This window comes from Mercenaria mercenaria, chromosome 3, assembly GCF_021730395.1.
Source record: "Mercenaria mercenaria strain notata chromosome 3, MADL_Memer_1, whole genome shotgun sequence".
NCBI classification, from domain to species: Eukaryota; Metazoa; Mollusca; class Bivalvia; order Venerida; family Veneridae; genus Mercenaria; species Mercenaria mercenaria.
The window spans coordinates 53,536,827-53,558,610 of record NC_069363.1 but is presented as its reverse complement, the minus strand read 5'-3'; the positions used below and the strand labels follow the sequence as shown (position 1 = coordinate 53,558,610).

Sequence of the window (21,784 nt, the reverse complement as noted above, 5' to 3'; positions counted from 1 at the left end):
AAAAACTATCGTTTTAAAATGTTTTTCATATCATGTAATAAAACCTTTATGATTCTTATGTTTTACCAGATTTAGTATAAACACTGAGAGATCTGACCAGAGTTGCAGAGGGGCTGAGCGACAAATAGCCCCTAGATTGTGACAGAGAGATAAAAATCCTATTTAGTTACATTAGCCTAGCTGTTTGCGAACAGGCAGTCTGGTCTTTTAACGTGCACGGTGTAGACAGATACACACGAAACCCTCTTTCTGGGGATAAACCACTGACCTCTTTGGGTCTCAGGAAATAGTTTTGACAATTGAAAACTATTGAACGGCTAGTATTTTAATAAGTATATATTGTATAACAGTACATACATTGAACAAATGCTTTTGAAACACTGTGGATATTTTATTTAATTTTCCTCGATTTATGTCCATACCAGCGTTCCATATCCCTCCGGAAGTTTACCTGTATGGTCTTTCTCACGTGACTTTTTCTATCCTATCACCTTTCAGGTTACAGGTAACGTTTTGAAAAGAGGGAAACAACTAAAAAACGCCATTTTTGTAGGGATCTCTTTAAATTCTTAGTATAACTAATTAAATTGGAAATATATTATCAGGTATTTATTATTTTCACACTTTATAGACATTTGTATTTCCGTGTTGTAAACACTTTATCGATATTCAATTTATTTATTGATGTAACACTACTAAATTATTGATTTTGAAAACTCGCACCGCGCCATTTACCTTTTTGACATATTGCACGTGTTGCTATTTTTTTTATTTTGTACATTACTTGTTATGTTTGTTTCAGATACAGTAATGGTGAATATAAAAGGGAGCCTTCACCTGTTCACAGAACTCTGGCCGCGAAATCAGATTACGAGGTTCATTACCCACTCGACTGCATCAACACAGGCGTACACTGTCGGCTGCGTGAGACGATCCATAGAAATGTAAAAGGTAGGTATTGTTTTCATTCTTAGCGTTCAAAAGGTAGCGGACATAGACACAGTATACTGGCCTGAAATACTATTTAACCTCTTAGTTCTCTATTGTAAATATTTCAATGACATTTTATTAAAAAACAATTTCCTGTTTTTCAAATTGGCGTTGTTTTCATTCTTAGCGTTCAAAAGGTAGCGCACGTAGACACAGGGTTTTGACAGGCCAGGTAAGCAGCCCTGAGCCCTATGAAACTTACAAACTTTCTTGTAGTGATTGATTTCCATGCAGGTGTTTTGTTAACAGTGTTTTCTGAGATGTAGAGATGGTACCTAAAAAATTCAAATTCATCTTAACAGGTTTTTTTCAGCGTGAATGATAGCTAAGTGCACCAATTTTCTAAATATATTTATGGTTTCCCTCTTCTCCATGTCAAAAATAGAAATACTTGATATCTAAAAAATGACTTTCTCAAAATATCTGAAGCAAAATGGACAACTTTTGTATTGACCGTTTTTCAAAGATTTTAGGACTTCCCCAATTATAGTCTATATCAAAAGCTTCCACAGCTAAATAAATTCAATAGAGTATAATGTAAGTTTGCTCTACTTTCAACATTTTGAAAGAGCCTATACTGAACTTCCTTTTGTCTTTTAATAAAGTCAAATTCCAAGACTAGCCAAGAGTCTAAAATGCTTGAAAAATTTCTGAGTGAAAGAGAATGACATGCTCTTTATTATAAGCTTACCAAAACCATACCAAAAATGTACCTTAAAGAAGTTATTAAAGATTTTATATTGTAAACAAACCCCTATACTATTTTACCATCAATATTTCCACTCATGAATGCACTCAATTCAGGTGATAATTGTTGATATATTTGTAAATGAGAGGCCCCATCAAAAACCTTTTTTTCAAGTTGTGTAAACAGTATAAGTTTTAAATTAATGTTGATATCTGAAATTATCCGATTACTTTGTTTTCAACAATAAATAAAACACCTTTTAGTTTGTTTAGGGTAGTTGACCTGTAACGAAAATCATCAAATAGAGTAATCTCCATATGCTTTTTCAGCATTTATTCGTTTTTCAAGGAAAGCAAATGATCGTGCTAGTTCCCTCCAGAGAATGTTTAAATTGAGAATTGCTTAAAATACATTACACAGAGTCATTACCTGTCAGCTACCTTAACATGTAGTAATTACAACCACTACCTTAAAACATTGTAATTATATTTGAGGACAATGAATTTAACTTTTTTTTGTTTTTCTCATTGTTGGATATATACATTTTACATTTTGATATATAAATGTTGTGTAAACCAATGTATCACCATTGAGAACAATAAATAAATAACTTTGGCTAAAAGATCAGAACTTAATAACGTTTCTTAATGTCGTTAATTTTCTTCAAAGGAATGTATGCATTATTCTATATAATCTTCATGCATTACTAAACTTTCTATCAGGGCCTCACTACAACTTATAAAATAACTGTCAGTGTAAGTCATGAGAAAAGCATGCATATTGTATATAATACAAAGGGATTTAAACAAATGTAGGTCATATTTTGTCTGCCTGATAAGTTGTTTGAAAAAGGACATATCTGATTTTTGTTTCACTTTTGATCAATGTTTATGTTGGCTTCAGTTTATTGGTCAATTCAGAGTTGTCCCCCTTTGATTTATTTGGGAATCTACCATCTCTACTAGATGCCAGAAAATGATGTAACCAAAGGGAGACCACTGCTTCCAACAAACATGCGAAACCCTCTCCGGACCTCGGGAAATAGTTTTGACTATTGAACGGCTAGTATTTCAGTAATTATTCATTGTATAACAGTACATATGTTGAACAAATGCTTTTGCAAGTGTGTGGATGTTTTATTTAACTTTCCTTGATTTCTGTACGTACAAGCATTCCATGCCTTTCAGGTTACATGTCACATTTTGAAATGAGAAATAAAAATGCCATTTTTGTAGGGATCTCTTTAAATTCTCAGAATAACTAATTTTATTGCACATATATATTATCAGGTATTTATTATTTTCATACTTCATAAACATTTGTATTTTCGTGTTTTTTTTGTAAACACTCGATTTTCAATTTATTGATGTAACGCTACTAAACTATAGGACAAGGAATCGTGTTTTGAAAACTCGCAGCATACCATTACTTTTTTGACAGATTGCACGTTGCTATTTTTATTTTGAACATTACATGTTACGTTTGTTTCAGATTAACGGTAAACTTCACCTATTCGCAGAATTCTTGTCGTGAAATCAGATTAAGAGGTTCGATACCCACGCGATTACATCCACATAGGCATAGGCATACACTGTCGGCTGCATGAGACGATCCATAGAATTCTCGTATGACGATAGTTCCATACAGGATGTAGGTCGGTCCTATTGTGAAAGGTAGGTGTTGTTTCCATATTTAACGTTCAGAAGGTAGCACACACAGACACAGGGAGCGGACAAGCCAGGTAAGCAGACCTGAACCCTATGAACCTTTCTTGTAGTAATTTAACAAACTGGCCTGAAATAATATATATGAACTGAAATGATACCTCTTAGTTCTCTATTGTGAGTAGTTCAATGACATTTTCCTAATAAAAATTTTCCTATTTTTCAAATATCATTTAATTTTTTAAAGCAAGATTTTTCGTAAAATGTTAACCTTAGTTGACTTTGCGCAATTATTTTTGCTGCATGAACATGATGCACGTGTTTCGTCTACAATGAGACGCGCCACAAAATAACTGTATTCTTTTGCATTTCCATGATGGTAATTATACATGCTTTGTATGAAAAAAAAAAAGAAATAACAAGTATCTGGTTACAAATTGACAGTGATATAATTATAAATTGTCTAAATATAAATTGAATTAATGTAGTAGTACACCGTACTTTATGTATTAAGGTGAGTTTAGACCACACTTTGTTTTTACAGTATAAGATAGTTATTATATTCTATGGTTTTAAAACTATACTGAAAAGAGATTGACTGAATATTTTTGCAGATGAAGTTTTGAAACAGAAAACACATTAATTCAGGGAGGACCTAAATTGTCCACCTGTCATCTTGTAGTTGTATTATACAAGTATGATCACAATGATTTGCAAGAAATTCATGTGAGGTGGGGGTGGGGTGGGGGTGGAGTAGGTCACTAGGTTGTGGTTGGTCTTAAAGAGGCACCACAAATTAACTGTATTCTTTTGTATTTCCATGATGGTAATTATACATGATTTGCATGAAAAATATGAGAATTTAGTTTCAAATTGACAGTGACATATATCATGCCAAGAAGTCTGTTTACTGTCTTAACATTTTGTTGAATGAATGTAGTAAAAGGTACATAAATAAGTGCATTTAGTTAAATTTTAATCACTTTTTGTTTCTACAGTGTAAGACAGTTATTCATCTATATTCTAAAAACTATGCTGAGAAGAGATTGACTGAATAGGTTCGCAGATAAAGTTGTGAAAACACATTTATTCAGGAAGGGCCTAAAGTGTCCACCTGAAAACTTGTAGTATAGCTGCATATTACCTGTATTATAAATGATTTTCATGAAGTTTTTGTGGGAGAAAAAAGTAGGTCACTAGGTCGTGGTGGGTCTTTAAATCGGTTTTCTGTATGTATACAAGATGTTTTACATGGTGCTCATGTTGCCGAATCAGACTTTTTGCTCGACTATTCTCACCCTTGCATCGGCGCTTGGATTAAAGTTTGAATTGTTTGAATTCAGTTTCACTTTATCTTTGCTACTGCACTCAGTATAGGGAGAGCGCAGATCTATAGATTTTGGGTTTGTATGATCCGCGGGTGAGACGTGCATTATATTTGAAAATTTGACCGAAGTTCACTCTCCAACTTCTCACATGCATTTGTTGCTTGACTGTCCCGAAATGTCCAGGCTTTAAGGCATCGCCACAGTCACAACTCAGTATCAGTTCATATTTTCAGGCCGAGTATTTTTCTCTTGAAAATTGCACTAAAGCCTTAACAGCTGGTCAAATTATCATCAACATAAGAAGCATATGATGATTTATAGTACATATGCCGCTTGTAAAATATTTGAGTCTCGTTTAGACCGAAAATTTACCACAAAATATTGAAATTTTATGTGCAGTAGAACTCCAATATAAAAAATATTACAAAGACAAAATTTAGTTAATTTCATAGTACAATATGTATACTGCAAACTCCTACGGATTTTTGTCGAAATTGTTCCTGGTTATTGCTTTAGACACAAAAAGACAACCCCATGTAAATTTAATTTAAAATGTTGTTTGTACATGCATTACTGACCACAGGTAGCCAGGTAAACCTATACATAATCCTATAATATCACCTGTTTATATACATGTAAATTATGTGTGAACAGATAACACAAATTGGATGAATTGATGGTGTTGGGATTTTTGTGTATAATTCAGTAGTAGTATTAGAATTACCGAAGCGAGCACAATCTGACCCCCCCTGACCCCTTGTCCCTATTCTAAAAAATCCAATGCTGGACAATTAAAAACCCACAGGTTTTATCAAAGATACAAGCTAAAAATCTTTTAAATCTTTAGTTAAACCGAATGAAAACCTTTGGTTTAACCAAAAAAAGATTTAGTCTTTGGTCCGAACTGACCAATGCCGAACAATTTAAAATCCACAGGTTTTAAACCCAGTTAAAACCAACTAAAAAGTTTTAAATACATATGATATAGATGAGTTTACAGAATAAAATATATTGTTTGAAAGAAAGAAGATTTACTGAAAATATAAATCCTCATTATGTTATAAAAAAAAAACGGGGGGAAAAATGAATAAAGGGCTACTTGTTCATCTTGTGGAAAAATAAATCAAAGTTTGTTAAAAGTACAGGGGGTAATTTAGATATTCACAAAGCAATGTTACCTTTATTACCTAAGAAAGGTTTAACACTTCCAGGATAAAATTTATTGTGGGCCAGGAAATCCCCTAGATAATGGACCCCCTGTCAATGAACTGGATGCAGTATGTATGGACCATGATTTTTGCTATGACAGTGGTGTTAAAAAAGGGTACATGTGATAAGCAAATGCTTTCCAATTTAAATAAAACTAAATCAAAAACATTTGGAGAAAAGATTGCAAAACATTTAGTTGTAAAACCAGCTATCAAAACGAAATACACACTTGGTCTCGGACAAAAATCAAAAAACCGGGAAAAGGGGGTAGAGTATACCCCCGGAATCACATGGAGCGTTTGAATTAGCAGAAGAATTACACAAACCAATTAAAAGAAAATTTATGAAACGAAGAGTAAATTGTTAATGATATTGATGATACTTGGTCAGCTGATTTAGTTGACATGCAAGCTTTTTCAAATTTTAATAAAGGAGTAAAGTACTTGTTAACCGTTATTGATATATTTTAGTAAATATGTTTGGGGTTTATTCATTAAAAGAATAAAACGGGGAGAATCTGTTATGAAGCATTTGAAAAAATAATATTAAAAGGGGACGATTACCAGTAAATTTATGGGTAGATGAAGGAAAAGAATTTTATAATAAAAATTTGAATCATTTTTGAAAAAAAAATAAGTTTAAATATGTACATCCATTTAATGAAGGGAAAGGTTTGTTATAGAAAGATTTAATAGAATTTAAAAAAGAATAATGTGGAAAATTTTACAGCAAATAATACTTATACTTATTTAGATAATTTGCAGGATATGGTTGATAAATATAACAAAAAAAAACATTCTAGTATAAAATGACACCAATCGAAGCTAGTAAAAACTTAATTAAAGGTACCTGTTACTTTAATTTATATGGTTGATTAAAAATCCCAAAAAAGTAAAACAAAATTTAAAATTGGTGATCGAGTTTCGTTTAAGCAAACTTAAAAAAGACATTTTGAAAAAGGATATACACCAAATGGACAGAGGAAAATATTTATAATTTATGGAATTAATAATACAAATCCCAGAACATACACTATTAAAGATTTAAAATAATGAAATAATTCAAGGTTCATTATGAACAAGAATTTACCTACTACACAAGAAGTTTTTAGAATAGAAAAAGTTATTAGACGAGACTATAAGAAAAAACAAGCTTTATTTAAAATGAAAGGTTATAGTGAAGGAATTTAATAGTTGGGTTCCGTTTAGCGATCTTGAACAAATTTAATTTAGAAAATAAAAAGTTTAATTATATAAATGAGCAAGAAAAAATCTAATTTCTAATAATAATGGAATAGAAACAATAGATCAATTAATTATTCACTTAACTAAACTAGCTCCCTGCTTACAGAAAAAGTTATAAATTTTGTGGGAGAGTAAGTACCGGAATTATATATTACAGCAGGTGTCTTTGGTTGCTCAGCTGCATTAGCACTTGTTCCAGCTATTCCTGTATTTGTGCAGGTTGCTGGTGCTGTTCCCTCAGTAATTACCATATTTACTAACAGACTAAAACTTGACGATAAGAAATTTATTTTAAAAAAATCATCACAAAATAAAACAACTAATAACAAAAGCACGGTTGGGAAAAGTAAATAAAGAAGATCCAAATAAAGTTATTCAGGATATTTTTACAATACTATTAGAAATGCAGAAAGAAAAAATTATTCAACACCTCTTGAAATGCACATGAAGGAATTTAAACTTAACGGATATAAAAGTAAAAAAAGAAAGAGTTGTATTAACTTTAAATTAAAGATTTTTTCAAAAAGTATTTTATATAAATGAGAAAAATTATATCAGTTGAAGGTAATATTGCATCAGGAAAAAGTACGTTTTTAGATATTATTAAAGAATATAATCCTAATTTTAATATAATTCCAGAACCAATTCCGAATGGCAAAATGTATGGATCCACGTGCAACCCAAGGTTCCAGCTTCGCAAGTTATAATTCATATAACCTTTTTGAACCCTTTCTGCTCAAGAACCTTCCAAATATTTATTTTCCCTTTTCAGTTAACAACTTTAAACAGTCATATAAAAATGTTTTTCTTCTGCAAACAGTTTGATGGTGTTTCTGTCCTTGACGTTGTTATTTAACTAAACAGTAACGTTTTTACAAAACAACATCACGACAACGGTGTTATAAATGACCCCGAGTGGGCAGTATACAATCTTTTCTTAATGATCTATTTTAAAACCATATGGAAAAAAAACCAATTGATGGATTTGTTTATGTTAAAACCGACCCAGAAATATGTTTTAAAAGACTTCAAAAAGAAACAGAACGGAAGAAAACAAGTTGGTTTAGATTATTTAGAACCTACACAAATTACATGAAGAATGGTTAAACAGAATGTTTCAAGAAGGTATTAAAATTTTAAACAGTGATAACAATTTAGAAAAAATGACTTTAAAATCTTATTCAAAAGATATAGTAATATAAACAAATTTTCAATCAATATAATTTCATTAGGTGCGTTTTTAAAGATTTTTTTTCTATAAGTATATTATATATAGTGGTTTTAATAGAAAGGTAGGGGTAGAATGATTATGTCAAAATTATCTAGCACTTAGGAGAAATAATGAATCCAGACAAAAATTCATATAAGAAAGTTCTTAAAAGAAGAAATGTTATTAAATCAAAACTTGATCAAATAGTTAGCGATGAATATAAAAATCTGTCATTGATAAATTACAAAATGTTATAGATCCTTATCTTCGTAAAAGAACTTTATTTGAATGGGACTGTGGTTGTTTATTAACTGAAGAAGAAAATGCTGTACCCTCGAGTAACTAAAACCTCTAGTTTTAAAAAGTTATGGGGATTGTCCCAGACCAATAATTATCGAACAATCCTAAAAAAGTAATTGTAACCGACTGTGATACTAATTTAAGAAAAAACATATAAAGCACTTACAAAGCATCTAAAGAATTTGGTATTAATTTCTGGGGTTATAAAAATGTTTGTGAAGGGACAAACCGAGTAAATGTGGAATATCAAAAGTTAATGGAAAAAGATATAAATTTAAATATTTTATTTCTTCTTAAAGATAATTTAAAACTTTATTTATTTTATTTTATTACTTTTTTTAATCCTTTTTTGCTTGAAGATTTTTTTCTAAATATAATATATAGATGGAAATCGAGAGATCTTCAAAACAATATTATAAGAAATTTGAAATTAAAATTACATATAGACAAGATCCAAAAAATCAATTATATTTAACTATAAACGACTCTTATGAAATACTTAAATCTTAACTTAAAACTTTAAAAGGTATTTAAAAAAAAAACGTTGTTTTAAAAATACTTTTGCAAAAATGGATAAAAGATACAATATATAAATCGCTTATTTTCAACAAAGGTTTAGAAAAATTTTTAACACAAAAAGAAAAAAACAATCCTATCATTTAACAAATAAACAAACAAAAAATGCGTGAAAATGCGTAATTATAGTAGCTGACAAATGTTTATTATACGCTCAACCAACAAACCAACAAACAAACAAACAAAAAACAAACAAACAAACAAACAAGTTTTCTTTCCAATTCCTATTCAAGGGACAACACTCATTTTAATGCTCGATGGTTTAATGCTCGGTAGTAAGTGCTCACTGGCATGTGTTTATCTATGGTATCACTGGTTCGACTAATTTATACGGGACTTTTTTCTGTGTGACGTCACAAAGCTAGCTCCTGGCACAAAGGAATGATAATTCTGAAACGCATTGGCCAAAGCAAAATGAAATAATTTTGTCGCTTCTTTAACAAAGTATGCAAAGCTGCAAGAGATGTACACATGACAAAACGAGACGTTGTTTGCATCAAAATAGTGGAAACACGTACATAGTTATTCATGTACACACAATTTATCTATGCAACCATGTTTTTTTTTTGCATTAGCACTAAAACTGCAATGAATACATGTTTCAGTTAGAAACATTTTTTTTCAGTAGATAATAAACACACTTTTATAGGTTGCACGTGTAAACATTGATGATTCCTCTATAGGCATGTATATCATTCAAATAGTCAGTAAAAACGTAAGGCTGGAGACCCCTGTCATGTTTGCATTTTGTTATTCTCGGTCGTATTACATGCTTAAAGTTTGCATTCAGATTCGCTACATATAAGACCTTTGTGAGACTTGCATTTCTGCATTATATTTACTCCATTTCTGAGCACACCAGTATTTACGAATTCGCGTTTTGAAATTTTGTAGACAGACATTTGTAAAGTTTGTATGCATTTTATAGTATGCACTGTCGAACATTTGGGATGAAATTCACCACGTGCAACATCACTGTTGATCGATAATTTTGGCGGTGATCCCCTTCCATACAGGTATGCGGGATACTTGACGATTTATACAGATATAAATGATAATAAACAGAAATAATTTCGTACTTCCTGTTCGTTACATCGACATAAAATCAATATAAATTATGCCAAGCAGTTTTGCGCTTTGAGGCATTTAGCATTTTATATCAGCTTGTTTGCGGGCCAGATATTCATAGAATTTATTTAACATACACATGTACAAATTCTTTGAAAACAATACATTGTACAAAAACACATATGATTTCTTATAAACTATGGAAGGGGTTCGCCTTTATCGGTTCAGGTATGCGAGATATTTGACGATTTATACAGGTGTAAATGATAATTAACAGAAATAATTTCGTACATAAAGGGATTCTCTCATGACATCGAGTCTTTGATTGCTGCTGTTTCAAATTGTTTCGGAACTTTATCAAGTTTTTGTTTTCAAATGATATTCATTTCAACATTTATTTAAGTTATCGCACTAGCAATGAAAAAACGCAAATAATGCGTGAATGAACCACAAGGGCGTTTGGTTGAATATCCAAGCATCTGAATGATGAACCATCGTAAATGAAATACGAAGAGGTCTTGTTCATAGAAATATTATGATAAAAGTTAAGATGAAAATCTTCTACTTTTGAGTATAAATGAACAGGGCGTCAATATGATGTCATAGTTGACGTCAAATTATTCTCTCACTGATCCTCTCAATAGTAGTTTGCCGGATAATATACAACGTTTAACTGCATTCTTAACTGTAAAACAGATCGAACCACGATAGAATTACATCACTTTTGCCATGCAGTTGCTAACAAATCAACATGGACGGGACGTATCTAATAATGCTGTTATCAGATTTCATACGGACCTACTATTATACTACCATAAACAGGGAATTTTATGCAACGATTAGAAAATTGAACGTTTTTAACATTACATTTCGCAGCCTGAGCCAAATTCAGAACCCGAAAATCAAAAATAGAAGTTTGACATAAAATGTTGATTGTTTGTGCAATATGGTCATCTTAAAATGTCAAAATGTTTATTTCATCATCATATAGTGGCTGATATTTGCATCTGTTTCTTGCGTTGGCAATCTGTCATTTTACTGTATCTAACTTACCTATTAATGGATATTCATGAAACTATATACAAATGTTACTCAATATAGGGCGGTGGCGCACACTTAATTTCGTTAAGATCCCTTCAAAAACCAAGGTAATGGTCCTTTATCTATTTTACAATCTATAAATTTTCACATTACAAGATAACCCATTGACGGATCTTCATGAAACTTAATACAATCATAAATCACTAAAGGGCAGAGCTTTCCCCTTTGATTTTATGTAAAGTAGGAACCAACAAACCGATGCACTGTCCTTTTATACATAACTTGTTAAGATATCTTTCAAAATATAGTCCCTTCATTCACAAAAAAACTTATTCGGAGGGGGATATAACTTCACCGCATTTGCTTGCTTATTTCAGGACTGAACTGTATAATTAGCCCAATCAGATATGTGAATGGTATGTTAGATACATGTATATTGTAAATTGTTAATGCAATACGAGTTCTGGTACTAAGACGTGCTTTTGTCAAACTTTGAAACTCTCCATTAAAATCATTTGACAGGGGTTAGCGCTTCAGAAAACAGAATCATCCATAACATCTTTACAAAGTTTAAGATCGGATCTTAGTGAAATTTTCTACATTTTTATGATACATAATAGCAACGCCGATATGAAAACTCAAAAGTTTTATTCAGTAATTATTTAAAAGATCCTTCTTTTCTTTATAAACATTAATTGGTATGGATGAATCTTGCAGATAATAGAATGGACCAATTGTTCTCAGTCAAATGTGCATGTGTGTTTTTAATAACGTGCATGTTTGTAAAATTCCTCATATATCTTCACACATCAGTTGGTATTGCAAATGTATTGACAACATGACCTTTAAACTCATACTGTATCTTTAAGAAACAAAGAACACCAAATCAGTTCAATATACTTGTATTATTTGGTAAGAAGCACTTGGGTGATCTGTGTATGTATCAAGACATGAACATTGTCGATACATCACAATACTTAACATCAATATACATAACTTATTATAAACGTTATACATCATCATGATTATCATACGTCATTCAACATCATAATAATAACATATAACATGATAGGCATTCAAAGCGTTATATTCGATTAAGATCTACAGATCGTCGAAATCAATTGAGACATTTAAGAAAAGTCTTATGATTGCCCAAAGCTGAATGACAACTTTCAGGAAAACGTGAATCCCGAAACATCCTATGCTAACATAACATTTTTATGAATATCGAAATAATATTTCTATATGAATAAACAAAGCAACTTGATTTATCTCAAAAAACGGCCAGTAGATAATATTTTACACAAACTAAAATGTATACGATTATTTTGCTTTCTATGGGATAACACGCGAGCTGTTTTTTGTCAAAAGCTATATCAAGGTCAGTGTGTACATTACGGTGGTATACGTTGATACGGTAGTATATTTAAGATATGTTTTTATCTTTTTAAGATTTTTAAGATTGGCCTCGTTCGCAAGACATTTTTTCTTAATCGCACGACCTCTTATCTGGAGCACAGGACATCTTATCTCGAGCGCACGACATCTTATCTCGTGCGCACAAAATTTTATTTCGTGCACATGACATTTTATCTCGTAGTCACGATATGTTATCTTTAGCGCACAACATGTTTTCTCATGCGTTCGACATCATATCTCGAGCACACGACAACTTATCTTGTGCGCTCGACATCTTATCTCGTGCTCATGAGATAATTTAACCTTATAGAAAATAAATGCACGTCCTAAAAATACCACCGTATGTATGTGATTGAAATATATTGATTTTAGCTAAATAAATTAATGTAAGGGAGTCAATCCAATCAGCCAGAATTGCTTTAACATAATTAATGATCAAGGGAGGGAATACTGAATATTTCTACTTAAAAGCTGATCTTGCAGAACCAATAGCAAGTGTCCTTTCGGTTACGACATTAAACTTATAATCAGCCAAAGAAATGCAAGAAGAAATTCATTTGGTCTACTGCAATGAACGAGACACTATAACATTCATCCCTAAGAATATATCTTAATTTTAGACGAACCTGCCAATTTTATTGTTCGACTGCCTCTGAAAATGTGGACATGAAAATGCAAATATTTAAGTGATATTTTTCAACGACAATCTGCAACCAAGAACACTGTGAAATATCTAGTGAAATAAAACGCAATCATTCAGGATATAATGTCCATCTGCAATACTGATTGCGACCTTATATTTAAATACTTAAATATCAATATATAAATATATGATGTATGCCATAGATAAAAGCTGAATTCTCGCTACTTTACATTCCATTTTTACTGTGTGACTAACGCAGAAGAGTCTTTCTTCATATTTTTCTACTACTTATTTTGACTACACGGCTGCTTGGTAATGATAATAAATACATGTACTGCATGATTGTCACTAAATCATCTTTTAAAATGATCTTTTCATTATTGAATTGTCTATAATTCTAAAACATTAACACATATATGGTGACAATTTATTTAGTAAGTTAAATATTGTTTGATTTTCAACTGCAGATCAGCGTTAATTTGTTCAACCCATATGTATTCTTCACTCTAAATACAATGAATGTATTAGATTTAGTTAAAACCTATGAAACATATCTCAAATATTTTTCTTGCAACCAGTACATTAATTTATATTTGTATCATTGTTGTGATGCTGTAGCTGAAAGACTGGTATATAGTTTTCTACGTATTCCGCAGCGAATAGTCTACATCGTTGTCTATCAAAGCACATCGATGTTGTACGCAAACTCATTGACTTATCAACAACTGTTCCCAGTACTTGTTTACCGTTATAATCAACCTGATGCACATGTCCTTCAGTGTCTAATACAAGCACAGTACCATCACCAACAATACATAAATCTGATGTTTCATACCATTGGCCATGCTTCAAAGTGAATAGATGGTTTCCTTTGTTATCTATTGTTACAAGACCGCCAATACCAGTTGGAATATAAATACGTTCACCGTCATCACTGACAGCAATATGGAAGAAATACGCATTGTTTGTGTTGTAAAGTACATGTTTCTCTTGACAGTCTCTGTTATAGGTATATATTGTGCCAAAACCTCCGACATAGAGTGTATCACCATGACAAGCCAGACCGTAACATTTGTGGTCAAGCTTTACAGTATGCTCAAGCTTCAGCTTACCCGATACATTCACATACTGAATTATTCTATCAGTCGAACTGCATACAACAGCTCTATCGTCACCTATATAACACATGTCAGGCCTACTATAGAACACATAGGGAATATCACAGTGACTGACGACGTTGTACGAACTGTCAAGTTTCTTCAGCCTACTGCTACCATTATCAAGAAGAAGAATGTTACCATCAGGAAGGATACGGATACGGCTTATTCTACAGTCATCTTTATCATTGTCGTCTCTGTTCATGAAAAGATTCTTTATCCGTATATTATACTTTCCTATCTTACGCTTAACGACAAGACTTTGATTCTGTTTCTCGTAAGACCTTTCTGATACGACTTGTTTTATTCCAATACATGATCTGGAAGTATAATAAGAACGAGGTTAGGTAAATACACAATTGTCTAATATAAACAATAGTCCTGCACATATTATAATACATATACATATCTTAATTCATTAATAAAGACATTTATTTTAAATACTTATACTAAAAAGCATTATAAAATCTTTAGACATTTTCAGATGTGTAAATGTTGTCTTATTTGCAACACATTATTAATATGGAATGTATACTTGTCCCACTTAAATAATACATAAACTGCTCAAAAGTCATTAAGCATAAGTAGTTCATTTAAAAATACACTACATATTGATGTAATTGTTTTTATTTCCTACAAATGCATGTCTTCTTTTCCATATACTTTGTCGTGATAATCCAGTTTAGATAATATGAACATCCTAGATAGTTTTAAGGGTAATTATTAAAATAGAGATCTTAAGATATTATATAAATGTTGCATTCCTGAGAGGGTGACATGAAGTATATCCACTTCGAGATATATGAATATCGACCGAGGCGTAAGTCCGAGGATTAACATTTATTACACCGAAAACATAGAAATTAAAAATAAAGAGTATACTACATGACTGTATTGTAATATTGAATTAATCAAACGAGTTGAATAAAATGATAAAATGTGAAGCTCAATGTGGAAAGACTCAAAAATATTTTTTTTTTTTTTTATCACAGGTTAATTTTTCCTACTGAAACATCAAAATTTCTTCTTTCATTACCTAATATAGACCAAGTCAATTTCACCAACGTCTCCTATTTTCCTACTGAAACATAAAAAGTTCTTCTTTCTTTACCTATTACAGGCAATGTCAATTCGACCAACGTTTTCTATTGTTTGAACGACGTCAACGTCGAAGCTTTATTACATTATTGTAATTCAAAATTATGGCTTTAATTCACTCCTACGACGTCAAATATGTGATAAATGTTTCTATAAGTTATGATGTCGTAATAGTGCCAGAACTATGTGAGGTCCCCTAAGTGCACGCTAGTTTAGACAAGGTTATTCCCTAGGGAAACCCCTGGCGAGTGCTCGGACAAATGTAATCTTTCCCCGCTAGGCTCTTTTTGTGATAATCGTGTCTGGCCATTAGACGAACGCTTAATAGACATTTGCGAATTAAGACGAAGTGGAGTGTGAACACCTGGGACGATCAATTTTTCAAGGGGGGCATCTCAACATAATTTTATTATATTTTGTGTGGTTTGGTAAGTGATAAGGTCTGGTTTATTATGCCACCACTATGCAGTGGGGATATAAATTTGGATGTGTCTGTTCGTCCGTCTGTCTGTCCATCAGATTAAATTAGTGTTACACATATGGAAAAGTATCGAATGTCCTGGACCGTCATTAAATTGCATAAGTATGTTATTAAACATTAGGAGTTGCGCATCAAGATTTTAGCATATCTTAGCACAAACTGCTCAAGGTAAACTATTGTGGTAGCAGTGTGTCCGTCGTCGTCCATTGTCTACAATTTCATTGTTAACACTCTAGAGGTTACAGTGTTAGCCCAATCGTAATTAAACTTAGTCAGAATGTTTGTCTTAAAAAAATCTCAGCAGATTTTGAAATTGGCTCAAACATTAGGTGACAAATCATAGAAAAACATTGTTTAACACTCTAGATTCCATTGTTTCCTCCTGGATCTTTATTAGACTTTGTCAAAATGTTTGTCTTGATAAAATCTACGTTAAGTCTGAAACTGGATTATCAAGGGTAAAAATTAATGTCACTTGGTGAAGTTATAGAAAAACATTGTTAACATACCAGAGGCCATGATTTATATATGATCTTATGAAACGTGATACTTTGCAACTGAATTAACTGAGGTTGAAAACGAGATGGGCCACGAGGTGTTATCATAGAAAAAAAACATTGTTAATGTTCTACTGGATCTTATCAAATTGAGTCAGAACGTTTGCCTTTATTGAATGTAGGAAACTTGATCAAATACTAGATCACTAAGCCAAGTAATAGAAGCGCGGCCTTGCATGTTCGGGCATTTTCGTTATTTTACGCAACATATCTATATCCTGAAAATATCTTTATTAAATAAAATAACATAATTTACGTTTTTGTTTTAGTATTTATTGATTTTATTTCTTTGTATATTGACGACAGATGCTTGAAGTGTTCGTCGAATGAACGAACACTTGTCCAGTCCAGATATTTCCTAAAATATTTGATAACTTTTAAAGAGTTAGGTCGACATTTTTACAATGGTTTACTGACACATACATAGAAGAATGTTGATTACTAATGTGACTTTTTTCCCTTGTTAAGTTTACAGATAAAATTAAAAACGACATGGTCAGACACAGGACTCAAACCCACAGCCTCGAGACCAGCAGATAAACGTTTCCGCACCGCTATCTGCAAATGCGCCATTATTTTTATAAAGAAATGTACATCATGTGTATTCATTTACATTGGTTTTTCAACAGTTATATCACTAATACATTAATTTACGGAAACATACGGAATATTCATGAGTATTAATAGGTCAATATTTAACTTATCCGACATTTTGTTAAGACAAATTTGTTGACAAAGTCACAATACTATTGGGCTAGATAATGTGATCTCCTGTGTGTTCAAAGCGAAATTATTTACAACGGGCGAGCACACTAGCTATAGTTGATCTTGACAACTTTTTCTCAGATACACAATTTCTAATGTAGGCTAGAAGAATATTTTAGTGAAGTGTAATGACGGCAGATCAAATACTTTAAGCGATATGTGTAACACAAATGTTCTCTCACGACAAGACGGTCGGACGGACAGACAAAGCAAATCTATATCACCCATCGCAAAGTGGAGACATAATAAGCAAGATCTCATCACTATTATGAGCTTGTTTTTCCTACCGCACATAATATGAACAAATAATGTTGTGATGGTCTCCTTGAAAAATCGATAGTCCTAGGTGTCTACAGTCCACTTCGACTTAATTCTCAAATATCTAATTTCAATATAGATAAGAGCCTACTAGTCAAGTATTTTACTCATATCGCCTAACGGGAGAAATAACAAATAATATAGCATACGCAGAAAATCAAAACAGCGGTGTTTGGCATATGATATTAACTAAATGATAATGTCATATGCGCAGAAAGCTGGAATGGAGGTTTTGCGCTCGAGATACTAAATCCCTGATAGATATTATACATTAATAAAGTTATTAGTATACAAATTGGGAATTTGCATTGAACATTTATGTGAAGTATAACATTACATATTAATCGTTGCAAAATTCAATATTTATATATTTCTTTTTGCAGTAAATAGACTAAATGTAATGTTATATTTGAACAATTTCAAATATTTTACTGACTGCCTGTCGGAAACACATGTTTGATGATGTGATGGCAAGCGCGTTGTACGAAACATTTATAACACGTTTTAAAAATACTTTACTCTCGGTCTCTCAGTGGTTAACAATACAAATAATGAAAAACGAACCGCTTGCAAAGAAAACAAATTATTACATTTGTATCCCCGACATCTGTGTGCTGAGTGAGTAATGACGACCAACACTAACGATTTAACGTGTTACACATAAACATGTTTTCCATACGCTTCCTCTTCCGTCATTTTTCTTGCAATACTTGATTTTGGCAATGATATGATAGATTTAACCTTTACTGATTTTAAGTATCTAGTTAAATCAGTTAAGAATATCACCGTGTCGTAATATCAGCGGTCGTCTGAAGAAAATATGAGGTCGGAATAAACTTGCCGTTACCGACATGTGTCAGTATAAAGCTTACAATGAGCCAAATATTTCCGCTAGTACTTTCTATATAAGAATACCACATCTTTTTTATCAGCATTTCCAGTATTTCACTTTAAGCGATACTACCTTAGACATGAACGTTTCTCTATAGGAAATCAAAAATACCAAAAAATGGTGAAACCGTAATTCAAGAAAACCATAATCACGTGACTGAGACCCGTAATAAAACGCACGCTGAAATTGCGTAGGTAAACATCAGGACATACCTTCTTTAGCATTCATTTCATTCAACAGTATAGACATAGACTTGGAAACATGTAAATTCACAGACATGTCTTTTCATAATGCTATTATCTGGTATGAAAATGACCTTTACTAGTCGGGAAAAATGGCATTATATATTGATATGGACTGTATTCGTGTAGACCGCGAAGGCACATCTGGCGAATGTGTACCTTTGTATCCAAAATAGTCATACATCAACAGGAAATTTATTGCAGCATATTAAATTCCGGTTGAACAGTAAACCTTTTATCAAAATAACAGAATATATTATTACAATATATTTGATATACTCCTTTGTGTAGATATCAAATCATATGATATAGTTTCTTTCTTTTCTATTAATATAAGTTTGTATTGCATTTTTTCATCCGTTTTTCACACCTTTCTCATCAATATTTGAGATTATCAAAGATTTAAACACAAACTTTTTATTTCGATTACATGTTTATATATATTTCTATACCATACCATTGTAGCAGTTCCTGAATAGTATTTCATCTCTTATATCCTTAACTCTTTCTCTAATATAAGCTTCGACGTTTGTGTTCGTTTATATTCATTACTAGTTTATCACAATTTCGTACCCCTAGAGAGAAACTTCATTAGAAACTAACTGCAGGAATGTGCTAGTCGTGGGATTCGTCATTTGCTCTTTGAGTGATACTTGTACATGTGTTGCTGTGGGGTTACCAGTATTTTAAACACAAAGCCACAACTTCTGCTCCTAACTTTACCAAGGTATCTGCGCCACTTCTGGAATATTCAATGGATCTACTTTAACCAAAGAATCTGTGTCACTTCAGGAATATTCAACAGGTTTACTTTACTTATGTGTCTGCTCCTCTGCCGGAATATTCAACGGGTCTACATTACCGAAGTATCTGCGCCGTTTCCGCACTATTCAACGGTCGTACTTTGCTAAAGTACCTGCACCGTTTTCACAGTATTCAGCGGGTCTACTTAACATATGTATCTGCGCTCTGTTAGAATATTCAACGGACCTGTATTATCAAAGTATCTCGGAACTTATTTACAAAAGTATCTGCATCGCTTCCGTAATATTCAACGAACATATTTTACCAAAGTGTCTTCGACGCTTCCGAAATTTTCAATGGACCTTCTCTTACCAGAGTAGATGCACCGCCGCCGGAATATTGAATGGACCTACTTTACCAAAGTATCTACATCGCTGCCGGAAAACGTGTATTATCCCTGTATTCTGGAATCGGTACAGATACTTTGGTAAAGCAGGCTCGTTGAATACTAAAAGGTATCCGACGCTGTTCATGCATTAAAAAACACGACACAAAGACTAAATGTACTGTTTTCACAGGTTACGATTTTAAGATTTCGGTGCAAGTTTTATTTACCATTCAGTTGTTCTTTGAAACGGTCAACATTATTTAGATATTCATAAACATACAAACTACAAAATACAGTTATTCAACGTTTTACTTGAAACTAACTATTCCCATTTACATATGTACACGATTTAATACATACATGATAATTTGAACACGATAAAAAGGAAAGTATATGACTGACAGAAATTCAATGAAAGACTTACAGTCCAATAGAATAGTCCTTCGCGAACAAAATACTTGGCAAAATTTATGTTTGAGCTCGGAGCTGTATCGGGTCAAGAAATAAAGTGTAATGAAACATTTAAAATTGAATGTAAATGTAAAGAAAGAAAAAAAAAAACACAAAAATTATCAATTTGAAATGCTCTAGAAATTTTACCTTTCATTCATTCCTCATTCTTTCAATTCGGTTTTACTGTGCATTGTTGTACTTTGTCTTATAAATGCATGAAGTTGTCTAATGTCTTAGGTATTTCATCAGACAATAGCCCAACATTACGTATAGTACTAGCATTTTTATTTATCTTTCACTTTTGAAGCTGTTTTCTATGTCAGAACTTTGTCAAAGTTTGAAATGTGTCCGTTTTACAAGACTTTCAAGACTCGTGTCAGCAACTCATTATTCCTTCTGTTATATTTAGCGTGTATCTATTTAACGTTGTTGGCGTTTATCGTTTGGCGCCTTTTACCGCTACGTCACTTTTTGACGTACTTCCTGTGTACTTGCTTGTACTTAAGGATGTAGGAGCGGATTTTTTCTAACGTTAAGAATTTTTCATACTCTGTGAGCTTGAAGAACATTTGTTTCTAAGACAAACAAGATAAGAAAAAACACAGGTCACCAAACTCGTTTTATTTTTATAAGGCATTTTCTTCGCCCACTAAGCATTTCTGAAATTTTGTAAAATTGAAAAAAATGTGGTACTTTATAAAACACAATATCCCAGTTAATGTTATAGGGATTTCATGTCTTACAGGTTAATATGAATACAAGGTGATGTCAGTATCATATAAGCATAAATGTCACAAACAAATCTCTTTCATTTTTACATGTTGACATAACCACCCCACCCACCTTATTTTCAATGGGAAAAATGTATTTAGATCTACAAAAAAAATTCTGACAGTAAGATTTTCAAAATATTTTGCAGCTTTAATGACACACAAAAATGCTTCAAAACGGAAAGAAAAAAGGTTCGGTTCACCGTGCATCTAAGAGATTTATTAAGAAAAAGCTGTTAAAAACTGGTGAATTTTGATATTTTTGTCATTTTTGTTTTAATCTATATTTTCTATATAAAAAAAGAGCTATCTTGAAAACTTTTTTTCAATTATAGCTTATTATTATATATATATCAGTTAGGAAAATATCAAAACCAAAAATTATCTGCTTTCATAGATATTTAAAATTATCTACCCCTATCCCATTGTAAATCTTGCGTCAATTATAGGCAAATGCCAGCCAAAAATAAGACTGAAACAATTTTTTTCGCAAAAAGTAGAATCTATTTGGCTAAATGGTACATTATTAGTCATATTTT

General features: G+C 32.0%; 1 protein-coding gene across 1 annotated transcript in view; it reads right to left on the bottom strand.

Moving 5' to 3' along the window:
* Positions 1-12,000: 12,000 nt before the first annotated feature.
* The window catches only part of LOC123524758 (uncharacterized), a 44,595-nt gene continuing 34,811 nt past the window's right edge, over positions 12,001-21,784 (bottom strand). The window contains exon 3 of the mRNA XM_053538506.1: positions 12,001-14,857. Within this exon, the coding sequence (XP_053394481.1) occupies positions 13,963-14,857 (895 nt within the window). The 3' untranslated portion in view covers positions 12,001-13,962. The remainder of the gene's footprint in view (positions 14,858-21,784) is intronic.